At 41.8% G+C, this 12805-nt stretch overlaps 1 protein-coding gene across 2 annotated transcripts in view; it reads right to left on the bottom strand.

The window, feature by feature from the left end:
* Positions 1-10575, bottom strand: part of PSMA5 (proteasome 20S subunit alpha 5) — a 24314-nt gene extending 13739 nt beyond the window's left edge. For both annotated transcript variants that reach the window (XM_007106467.4, XM_028489037.2), the window contains exons 1-2: positions 10427-10575; positions 6173-6239 (exon numbers count right to left, since the gene is read on the bottom strand). In XM_007106467.4, coding sequence (XP_007106529.1) covers positions 6173-6239; positions 10427-10455 — 96 coding nt within the window. In that variant the 5' untranslated portion in view covers positions 10456-10575. The remainder of the gene's footprint in view (positions 1-6172; positions 6240-10426) is intronic.
* Positions 10576-12805: the final 2230 nt, after the last annotated feature.

Raw genomic sequence — 12805 nt, 5'->3', positions numbered from 1 at the left:
GGCCTCTCCCGTTGCGGAGCACAGGCTCCGGACGCGCAGGCTCCGCGGCATGTGGGATCTTCCCGGACCGGGGCACGAACCCGTGTCCCCTGCATCGGCAGGCGGACTCTCAACCACTGCGCCACCAGGGAAGCCCTCCCCATCTTTAATCTCTCTCTGCCAATGTATCTTTCATGTTATGGCCTGACTGATATAATAAAATGCTATTTTCATTATACTTCTCCTTCTCTAAAGAAGTAATATCTCTCTATACTGCCTGTAACATAAAATCCAAGTAAGCTTCCAGAGTCCTCAAAACCTAATCCTACTTTACTCTTCCAACTTTATTATTTATCATTCTCCAGCAAAATCCCTCAGGTATAGCCAAATCCATTTTCTCATGCCATATTATCCGCTACCCTTGTTCTGCCCATGCCGTCACACCTGGAATACGCTCCTCCCTTTGCCTATCCAAATTCCACCCATCATTCATAAAGCCTTCCATGACTATACGTGCTCTCTCCTCTAAATAATCACTATATTTACTTACAGTAAATCACTATATTTATTTAGTTCTACAAAGCAATGACTATCAGTGTGAGCATCAGATTCCTGGAGTCTGTTATTGCAAAGTATTCCAAAGAATTTCATAAATCATTGTGCATAACATGCTTAAAACGCATGCAGACTGAATGATCATGTCTCATACATATACGTATTATTTTTCAAATGTGTAAAGTTGTGACTTTATTTAGAAGTGTTATTAAATATATATACCTGCTTTTCACTGTATATTTTCTTAATGGTACATGCATAACTACAAGAGATAAAATGTCAAAGAATTTTATGTAAAAAATGAGCGCTCTTACTTCTAAGTAAAGGTGTAGACTGAATACATACATTAGCTCTACTCCTTCTCCAAGCCTGAGAATAGGAGATTAAAAGGCTTAAGCGGGGACTAGATAAATCCACTAGGACAAAGAGAATGGACAAAGACACAGACACAAAATTTTAAAGAAAGAACATGGGTTAGTGATTACTTACTTAGCAAAACTGAGAAATCCAAATCCTAAGCCAGTAGTAAAGAAAGTCAAGAAACAACCTGATTTCTATCATAGGACCCCCGCAAAAAGGGAATGGTGGCAATAAGGACCTCTGGAAATAGAAACGGAACAGCTAAAAATTATAAAATTAGTTCAACGTTTGCTTAAGAGACAGATTTCCAGATCTCTTACCCTACGTTGTAAAGCTAGATGATGGCCCCCACTCCCAATCCTGTAGAAGACTCTGGAGAGAGTAAAACAGAGGGTCTCTAGATTGGGGGATGCCACCATCGAAGGCAGAGTACTACAGGAAAACAGGGGAATTAAGTAAAAATCAACAAGTTTAATGTTCAGAACCCCAGCCTTCTTTCTTTGCTCAGCTCTCAGAAGCGAGCAGGCAGAAACACCTTCCAGGCATGAAATGAGAAGAGGCAGTTTTATCTAGAGCAGTAGTTTTCAAATTTTCTGACCCAAATCTACATTAAGAAATATACTTTATATCATGACCAAAATACACAGATACAAAGAAATAAATATAATAGAAACAAAGTTTCATGAAGAAAAGAAAACACTCACCAATACTATGAACAAAGCATTCTGAGATCTACTGCTCCAGTCCATGTCAAAAAGAAATGCTCCCATGACCTACTAAATTGATTCAGTGCCCACTAATGGGTAAAGATCTGCAGTTTAAAAATATATATCTCTAAAGAATCTAGCTTGTTCAAGGGGAAAAAGAAATCTAAAGAAAAAAATTTTTTTTTGTCCTTGAAAAAGGTATTTTCATCCATAAAACAAGAACAGGACACTAATAAGAAAAAGGAAAAAAAAAACAAAAAAGCTTGGAAATTGAAAACACTTTCTTATGAAATCATTGGAGAATGGGTTCTACCAAATTGAAGGAATACATCAAAAAAGAAAATGACTGGCAATCTAATGCAAGAGGGAGTTAAAGAAAGTTCCTAGGATGATGATGATAGAAGATCCTAAGTATACAGCTGTGCAGCAGGCCCAGAGAGCCAGTCCAGATTAGAGCTAGTCAAAGTCTCAAAGATTTCTTTAAGAATCTTTTACAGGATACTTAATGTACCTGAGTGTTTTGAGAGGATATACATAACTTGGAGAGACCTTGGGGATGAATTATTGATATTTACATACTAAATTAGGCAAATTTTTTAAAGAGAATTATAAACTCCCAGGAAAACTCTATTGTGCAGAAACAGAAAAACGGCTCAGGTATGAAAAGCATTTACATAGTCTTACCAATAGAAATGTTGACTAATGATCTAACAAAATTATGATAGATATGATATACATTGAGAGGGTTGCCCTATCTCTACCCCAGTAGGAAACTGTATATCTGTGTGTCACTGGGGGCAGAAATCATCATCCTTCATAATGAAAAGTCTGTGGATAATACCTAGGTGAAAAAAATGTAAGTCTGTGTTCCTATCTTAGAGATATGGAAGTAAATGCCAAGAAAATTAGCTAGAAGACTTTAAAATGTTGCACCTGAGAAGCTGAAGATAAAGAGGGGCAGGCTCAGGGATTTCTGCTTTTGTTACAAGGTTTATAAAACTATTTTACCTTCTGACTAAAACTACACGCACATATGCCTTAAAAATACAGTTGACCCTTGAACAATACAAGTTTGAACTGCGCAGGTCCACTTACATGTGGATTTTCTTTTTCAACAGTAATACAACAGTACTGATCTGTGGTTGGTTGAATGGGTGAATGAGGAACCACAGATATGGAGGGCCAACTATATTAACAGATTATAGGGCAATTTTAGACTGCTTGGAAGGTCGGTGTCCTTAACCCTTGCCCTGTTCAAGGGTCAACTGTAAAATAAAAAAGTCGAAACCATTGTCAGAGAATTTAATTTGGCACTTAGTTGTCCTCTAATTGTTTTATGTATAGTGTATTGATCTTGAATCTCCAACTGAACAGAGCAGAACAGAATTCATGCCTACTTTTTTTTTTTTTTTTGTGGTATGCGGGCCTCCCTCTGCTGCGGCCTCTCCCGTTGCGGAGCACAGGCTCCGGACGCGCAGGCCCAGCGGCCATGGCTCACGGGCCCAGCCGCTCCGCGGCATGTGGGATCCTCCCAGACCGGGGCGCGAAGCCGGTTCCCCTGCATCGGCAGGCGGACGCGCAACCACTGCGCCACCAGGGAAGCCCCATGCCTACTTTTTAAAAATTTTATTCATTCATTCATTTATTTATTTATTGCTGCATTGGGTCTTCGTTGCTGCGTGCGGGCTTTCTCTAGTTGCGGCGAACGGGGGCTACTCTTCGTTGCAGTGCGTGGGCTTCTCATTGCAGTGGCTTCTCTTGCTATGGATCATGGGCTCTAGGTGCATGGGCTTCAGTAGTTGTGGCACGTGGGCTTCAGTACTTGTGACTTGCAGGCTCAGTAGTTGTGGCTCACGGGCTTAGTTGCTCTGTGGCATGTGGGATCTTCCCGGACCAGGGCTCGAACCCGTGTCCCCTGCATTGGCAGGCGGATTCTTAACCAATGAGCCACCAGGGAAGTCCTCATACCTACCTTAAAATTTTATCTAGCAGAGTTATTCTCAACCGGGAGCCATTTTACCCCCTAGGGGACAACTGACAAAGTCTGGAGACATTTCTGGCTGTCACAACTGAAGGAGTGAGTGCTATTGGCATCTAATGGGTAGAGGCCAGGGATGCTGCTAAACAGCCTACAATGCACAGATCTGTCCACCACAACAAAGAATTATCCGTTCTAAAATGTCAATAGTCCCTGTAATTATTTTGTGGAGGAAGTTCTCACAGCACAAGAAAAAATTTTCAACTTGTTCAATTTGGCCTCCAACTTAAATAGCTTTCTAGGACTTCCCTGGAGGTGCGGTGGTTAAGAATCCGCCTGTCAGTGCAGGGGACACGGGTTTGAGCCCTGGTCTGGGAAGATCCCACATGCCGTGGAGCAACTAAGCCAATGAGCCACAACTACTGAGCCTGCGCTCTAGAGCCCGCGAGCCACAACTACTGAGCCCATGTGCCACAACTACTGAAACCCGCGCACCTAGAGAATGAGCACCACAACGAAGAGTAGTCCCCGCTCGCCGCAACTAGAGAAAGCCCGTGCGCAGCAACAAAGACCCAATGCAGTCAAAAATCAATCAATCAATTAATTAAAAAATAGATTTCTATGCTTCTACTCCAAAAAAGGGTCAATATTTTGAGACAGGCTATTTTACAAAATATATCAAAATCAAGATAATTTTCTCTTGTACATTACATTTATCCCCAGACATTTCAATATTACGATTCTGACTAAATTCCACCCCCACCCTGGGTTGGGACTGGGGAGACGGAGAAGGGAAGAAAGGGAACATTTGAACTGACTATGTATTATTTATTTAATATAATTCACTAGCATAGTAACCAATGTCCAGATGCTCAGAATAATACAATAATTTTGATACTGAAACAGATTTCCATTTCTTCCCCCAAACCTACTCTAAAAGGCACTTTGCCCCCACCTCAGCTGGCTATATCTCACCCATGCCATCCATACAGCACCTCTACGTGATAATTTCTATTTGTCAGCCATTTTTAGTCATTTCTCCAGCTCCTTTCATACTACTAAATCCTTATAGTTATCAAATTGCTTTCACATTGGCTAACTTGCCAAGACAACAACAAGGTTGTTTCAACGCCCAAGAGTATGAATTTTTACACAGGTTAAGCAGCATACATTAATGGCACTACTCCATCCTAGCTCAAACTAGGGCTACAGAGATCAGATACCATCTTGTTATCTCTAAGCAACGTGGAATTACTAGCACTAAGGGGCTTAAGGAGAACCAAAAAAACTGAAAATTACTCTTCACTTGCACATCTGGATAGAACTATTATCTTAGCTGAGGCTCAAAATAAATGCTACAACTTGGAATTGTGATAATCTCAGATTTCATAGTAACATATGGTTTAAATATAGGGCACAGATGATTAGAAATAGAAAACAGGCACTTTTTGTAGCTGGCCCATCGTTTTCTGCCCACTATCTACTACAATGCTTCCACCTTCACTTCTATGTCTTCAACTAAGAATCTTCTTTGCCCTTTCCAGATTCTCATACAACTATTTCCCCCAATACACTCTTTCTAGAAGAGGTAACTTAGAGGGAAACACAATAGTTCTCTTCAAATATGTGAGGAATTGTCTTATGGAAGAGGTTTAAACATCCTGTATGGTTCAAGGGCAAAACTAGGGCCAACTGAAGGAACTTCAGGAAGCTAGACTTTCAAGTCAATATAAGGATAAATTTCTAAACCATTATGAACTGTTTCCAAACAGAATGAGCTATCTACTGAGAAAATATTCTGTCACTAGATCTATAAAAACAGAAGCTGTTTGGGGATGTAGAGGTGATTGAAACAGAGTGAAGAGTTGGACTAGATCAGTGATACTCAACCCTTGCTAGACACTAAGAATCACTGAGGTAGTCCTTAAAAATACTGATGCCTGGACCTTATCCTAAGCAACCTAATTTAGGTCTAAAGCAGAATTCAGATTATCCATAATCCAACAAATAGAAGATCCCACATAACTAACTTTAAGTATAAATAGCTTACTTTCTAACTAATTTTTTGAATACTGGTTTGAACTATTCGATTTTGTTGTTAGATTACAGGACACATCTCTTATTCAGACCCAAAAATGTCTAGTACAAATTGACAAATTTACCAACAAGAATACAGGTGATCAGTTAAATGATTTGTTCAAGATGATAAAATATCTCCCAGGTGCTAACTCAGGAATTCTAGACCCCTTTCTTTATAGCCAAGAAGTTTATAAACACAAACATGTCCTTCCAACCCCACTAAGAAAAAGCTACTTACATAACTATGAAGCAGTTATTTGTTTAAAAAGTTCCAAAGTAGTTGTTAGGAATGGGATTGAAATTGTTATACAAATGGTTAATTGTGCCCAACACTGTAAATCAACTATACTTCAATAAAAAAATAAAATTAAAAAGAAGGTTAACTGTAGTTGATTAAAGGGAGATAAAGAACATTTTCTAAAGGAACAGCTAAAACACATTTACTCCAAATGTTCTGCCAGCAAAGTACTAAGTTGCCATGAAATTTCAAAAACTACCCCACTTGAGACTGTACCTTGATAGCCTCAATGGCATATTCCACTTGAAATAATCTTCCTTCAGGAGAAAAAGTATTCACACCCCTATAATTAAAAAAAAAAAGAAAAAGAAAAAGGTATTAAAATTGTCAGAAAAAAAATAAGCGTAGAGACACTAAAGTCAAGTTCCTTGACATCTAGCTCAGATGGCTACAAGATGTGCACACTGTCTTTATGCTCCTTTACCCACAACAATCTGTAGCTATTTTTTGGTACATTAACACTTTTTCAAGAAAATGGAACCTATACATAGAATACCTCTGCCCCACTCCCATAATATCTTCAAACTGATCAAATGAAAGCAGGTGACTTTCTGCCTCAATCCTGAATCAATTTGGAATCCCTTTGGTAAATTCATGCCCCCAAACTATCAGGCAATTCCTAAGAAAATGTGCATTTATCCTTATCCTCTTCCCATTACGTGAATTTGATGTTAATATCTTACTTTTTAGTAAAAGTCAGCCACAGGGACATTTCTCTATTTATTTGTATGAATTAGTATTGTTATCTGAACAGCAGACTGAGATCTGTTGTAGTTCCTAAAGCCTAACCTAGTTAATTCACTCAATACATTATACATGCCAGACTGCTCTTCTCCCTTAAACAATTCCCAACCTTTCCTTGCTCATCTGTTAGAAATCCCTTTGGAGAAGAGGCATCAGGGTCTTAGCTATAAAAGCTTTCCACATACAATGGACACTTTAAGAATATTTGAACAAATGAATGAAAATAGTTGTGCTCCTTGGTTTATGGAGTCTGGAGTTTATAATGTGTAAGATGATATAGAGCAGTGTTTTCAAATTTGTTTTATCAAAAACTTTTTTTTAAAAGAAATATTATATATATATATCCCAAATATAAAACAGATAATAATACAAGTTGACATGTACTGAATATGTACTATATGCCTGGCACTGTTACAAACCTTTAAATGACAACACACTTAATTCTCAAAACAATCCCATGAAATAGTATTCTAAAGCAGATACTATTTTACAGATGAGGGAGTTGAGACACAAAGAGGTTGAGTAATTTGCCCAAAGTCACTCAGCATATAAGAGGCAGAACTGGAATGAGAATTTAGGCAATCTAAGACCAAGCTTTCAACTATCAGGAGTCAAGAGAGAATCTCACCATTCCAGCCTCCCATTTTCCCTAGAGGTACTATCCCTAATGTCATTTAAAAGGAAATTTAGGACTCTAAGAAACAGCTTTTAAAAATCACTGAGAGGAAAGTCCGAGGGCAGAAGACCTGGGATTAAATTCTAGTTCTGCCACTTACTAACTTTAATTGGCTCAAATGAAAAAACTATATATCTATCCTGCCTCTGTCATAATACAATTGGTAATGAATTGCACAGATTATGAAAGCACTTTGTAAAGTGTAAAGTACTATGTGAATACGAATACAGTATTTTCACCCTAATTCAGGAACTTCATCCTGTTGAGGTATTACTAAGCCTTCCCTAATGTGGGCTCTGCTCTTGGCCCTGTTTTCAAACTTTCTCCGGGTTATTTCATTTATGTCAAGCACTAACTACTTCCAAATCTCTATTACCAGTTTGACCTCTTTCCTGATTAATCTGAAAGCCTCCTGAGCATTTCCATTTGGATATCCCATTAGAACCAAACACTTGACATTTTCCAGTCTGAAATATCCAGTCATCCTTGCAAAATCAGCTACATCTCCTGCCATTCCTACTTCATTTTTATTTTAAAACACCTGGCATCTCCCAGTTCCCCAAACTATAAAGTTCTGAATGATCTGACTCACTCCTCCCCTTTTCCTATAATTAACCATATGCCAAGTCATACCAATTCAAATCAGTCCCCCCCCACAGTAACTCAACACTCCCTTCCATTCTCAATGCCCTCATTACCTTTCACCTAAGTATTTTAATAGCCTCCTAACTGGTTTTGATTCTCTTTCCTCTAATTCAGTCAATTAATCTCTATACAACACAATTATGATTATGTAACTTCTTAAAATGATAATTTATGCCACACAGATGCCTACAAAATAAGACCCAAACTTCTCAACCTCATATTAAAAACCATCCAGTATCTAGCCCCATAGTGTTTTCCCAGATCTCCCCCATTCCCATGTGTATCATATGTGCCAGCAGACTAGAATTTTCGCAAACACGAACAATGTATGCTTTCCCACTGCCCCTCCTTTGCTCATCCTATATTCTCTGCCTCAAAACTATTCACTCTCACTCTCCATATTTATTAAAACCTTACATCTAAGACTCAGTTTATTTATGTTTTTAAAAATTTATTTATTTATTTATTTATTTAGGCTGTGCTTGGTCTTATCTGCAGCAAGTGGGATCTTCATTGCCAAATGCGGGATCTTAGTTGCGGCATGCTTGTGGGATCTAGTTCCCTGACCAGGGGTCGAACCCGGGCCCCCTGCATTGGGAGCGTGGAGTCTTAGCCACTGAATCACCAGGGAAGTCCCTAAGGCTCAGTTTAAATATCAGCTCCTTTTGAAGTTTTCCATAATACCCTAATATTGAATGCAATCTCTCTCATCAAACTCCCATAGTGTTGATTTGAGCTTCTCTAATGACATGAACATATTTCTGAATTATACTATAGATACATTTGTAAATAGTTCTTTAAAAGACAGTCTCCCATATGAGAAAAAGGATCATGATATTGTTCACTGCCATATGACAAGCATTCAAGTACTTTAGCTAAGTGAATAAAAAAGGACTGTTTTAGGCATTCTTTAGGAAGATACAAAAATGAGTAACACAGGGCTTCCCTGGTGGCGCAGTGGTTGAGAGTCCGCCTGCCGATGCAGGGGACACGGGTTCGTGCCCCGGTCCGGGAAGATCCCACATGCCGTGGAGCGGCCGGGCCCGTGAGCCATGGCTGCGGAGCCTGTGCTCCGCAACGGGAGAGGCCAAAACAGTGAGAGGCCCGCGTACCGCAAAAAAAAAAAAAAAAAAAAAAAAAAGAGTAACACAAAGCACTTAATAAAGATGTTAAGTAAATGATCACAAAAACCTTAAAAAAGGCTTGCTGACAAGAATAACAATTTCCATCATACACACCCCTTACTCAAAATTATATCACCCAAAGATGATTCTCTTCAATGCTCTGGAAGCTAAATATTGACTAACAAAGTCATTCTATAGGACAGTAGGAAAAGGAGTCAGTTTTAAAACTTCACATACATCTTCTATGAGTCAGTAAAAGGATTTTTTTCTTAAAGTGGTAGTTCTAACTGATAAAACTTTCGACAGGTTCAACATATACTTGACAAGAAATGCAGCTTCTCAAGCCATCTAGTACAAAGAAAACATCTGCCTTTCCTGGCTTTAAAATAAAAAAAAAAACGATAGCTATGTGAAACGTAACTGATCAAAACAGAAACTGAAAGTAAAAATGTCTACAGCATAAGTATGTACAATTTAATATTACTTAACATTTCCAAGCTCTGAAAGATTTTTTGTTTTATACAAATACAACAATCTCACAGCTTTGATTTCAAAGACAGATCTGGCTTCAACACACATTTAAGTAGCTTGCTTTAAACTGTTTAAAAAGTCAGAAAAGCCTGGGTCTAGTTGAATCAGCATGATGACAAAACTCTTGAGAACACTCTAAACTCCAGTTCCCATAAAATCAGACTCCATACACTATATCTGGGCAAAGCTGAGACTTCCTTCGCGCTTCTGCAGAAACTACATCACATCACGCCCCATTACATCTCAATCAAAGGAATGGCTGCTCTATTCCCACAGCTAAGAAACGGAAAACGAGGTTGTCCTCCTAGAAGGAAAAGGGAGCTGAAATGATCAAACCCATTAAGTGATCTCTAATTGCTTTTTCTTCCAGGCACACGTTTACATTGTTAAAAAGGCAGTCACACTCAGCACAAAAAGATGAAGAGGAGAAGGGGTGACTCCTGGCCTTTCCCAGGTTAAAGGTCGGAGTCCCGGCGCACCAGCCTTCTTTCCCCAAGCACAAAGCGGAGCTTCACGCTTCCGCACCGACTTAGGAGCCAGCAGTGACTCAGCGGTAGGACAAGTGCGGCCGACAGGCGCAACTCTAGCCTGAGGAATCACAACGGGCGGCTGGGGAAGGCGAGAGATCCCCGGACCGGGCCAGACTTGGGATCCTGGGGCGCCCCCATGACACGGCAGAACCCAGGCCCAGACCGGGCCCTGGGCCCGCCGACCCGTAACTCCCACCCCATTTCCCCCAGCCACACAGACCTGTCGTACTCAGACCGGGTGAGAAACATGGTAAGGGCAGGAGAAAGCGGCAGCGGCCACTCGGGGAGTCTGAGGGCCAAGACGAGTCCACCTGCACCCAACTCACCCACACCGCCACACAGCCAAGTCTCCGTTACCAACTGCGCGTGCGCTCGCAACCCCTTCAGCCCGCCCTTCTGTACCTGCCTTCTATTGGTTGGTCGGAGTTCCCGCCGAGGTGACTGGGCCAACGCGCTTCCCCCGCCCGGCCTTGGTAGTTCCAGAGAGGGCGGGACAAAGGTCCGTTCTTCCGCTTTTAATCGCTGGTGGTTGCTAGGGGCGCTCGGTACGGAAGGTGTGTGGTGGGGAGAGTTCACGTTTTAGAGATGTTGTGAAGCCATCCCAAGATTGGCAACTGGGGAACTTGTATGGAGAGTCGGTGTGTCTGAACCCTGGTTTGATAGGTCCCTCGCCGACTTCCGCAGTCTCCGCCAGAGCACGTTGGTCCCAGTCTCTCCTCGCTCTCCACCTGCCCGGCCTTTGGCGGGACTCCCCGCTTTTCCGGCTCCGGCGCGGACTTCCTCCAGGTGCTGTGTGACGGCCTCCAGGACTCGACTTGGGAGGTGCTGAGGTGCGCTCCGGTGCGTCTGAGCGGGCGCCGGGGGCGAGTCCAGTCGCTTCAGCACACCCCTCCCATGGCTTGTTTGTTGAGAAAAGTTGGTGAGTTCTAGTCGGTAGGAAAGTCTTCAAGTTTCCGCACGGTCAAGGTAATTTTACTAGCATTTCCTTCCATTCCTCCCCGCTGCCCCCAGTACAGGCTTTCGACCTGGTGACCCAGACCTCTGGATGTGAGATTCAAATTGTTCACTGTTTTTCTGTTATTCATGAATTAGCTGACGGTGCCGTCTTTTTTGTGCTTCATGCTTCCATTCCCTAAGCATAGGAGAGCAACTTCACAGCTTCATAGAAAGACTGTAAATGAATTATGTGTTCAAGAAAGATAGCCAGTTAGGAAGTCATTTAGTGGGCAGTGTATGACTGAAAGGGAAACGCCAGGGTTCAGATTCCGGTTAAAGATATACCACTGGTCAAGGCCTTAACCTCTCCAGGCCTGTCTCTCTCAAATTAAGTTTATAACTTGGCCTTAGATTAGGTTTGTAAATGACCAAGGCAATTCAGTGGTAGGGGAAATGTAGAAATAAGCCTTTTGGGTATTGACATCTGTTTTTCCCATCATTTATTTCTTTCCCTCCTGAATTCAACAGGAATTTCGTTTTGTGGTCCCTAGTCAATAAGAAGTTTGGCACCAATAAAACTGAGGAGAAATTCCAAGTGGCAATCCTCAGGGACCTTTTAGATTTCTGAGAAAAGAATGGTATCCTTTAGGTTTCTGGTCAGCTTAATGTGGCCTTTCTATTAAAAAATTTTAGTTAATTTCAGTATGCTCTCTTTTGAAGTTCTCTTGAAATTAATATATAGTAACTACCTATATACCTACATAAATATTACCTAGGTACCTATATAGGTACTTGAGCATAATAGTATTTCCTGAACACCCAGGGATGCAAGGTGCTCTGCAGCCCTTACTCATATCGGATGTGGTGGTGAATGTCTCACAAGATTATTTGAATGTAGACTCCTCTGGGTAAATGTGTTTGTGCCCTATATATCATAAGTGATAGGGAGCCACAGGTAACGCTGATTGTGGATAAGAAGGGAAATCTTGGTTTCTCCCAAGAAAGTGGACCATTATGGCATAAAAATCCAGCACCTACGGACTTCCCTGGTGGCGCAGTGGTTAAGAATCCGGCTGCCGGGGGCTTCCCTGGTGGCGCAGTGGTTGAGAGTCCGCCTGCCGATGCAGGGGACATGGGTTCGTGCCCCGGTCCAGGAAGATCCCACATGCCACGGAGCGGCTGGGCCCGTGAGCCATGGCCGCTGAGCCTGTGCATCCGGAGCCTGTGCTCCGCAACGGGAGAGGCCACAACAGTGAGAGGCCCGCGTACCGCAAAAAAAAAAAAAGAATCCGGCTGCCAATGCAGGGGACACGGGTTCTATCCCTGGTCTGGGAAGATCCCAGAAGATGCCGCGGAGCAACTAAGCCCATGCACTACAACTACTGAGCCTGAGCTCTAGAGCCCTCAAGCCATAACTAGTGAGCCCGCGCGCCACAACTACTGAAGCCCACATGCCCTAGAGCCCTTGTGCTGCAACTACTGAGCCCACGTGCTGCAACTACTGAAGGCTGCGCGCCTGGAGCCCGTGCTCCGCAACAAGAGATGCCACCGCAATGAGAAGCCCATGAACTGCAAGGAAGAGTAGCCCCCACTTGCCACAAGTAGAGAAAGCCTGCGTGCAGCAACAAAGACCCAAGGCAGAAAAAAAATAAATTAAAAATTA

The sequence above is a fragment of the Physeter macrocephalus genome, chromosome 4, assembly GCF_002837175.3.
Source record: "Physeter macrocephalus isolate SW-GA chromosome 4, ASM283717v5, whole genome shotgun sequence".
In the NCBI taxonomy this organism is placed as follows: Eukaryota; Metazoa; Chordata; class Mammalia; order Artiodactyla; family Physeteridae; genus Physeter; species Physeter macrocephalus.
Note: the sequence above shows the minus strand (reverse complement) of the source record. Positions and strands in the feature narration are given on the sequence as shown.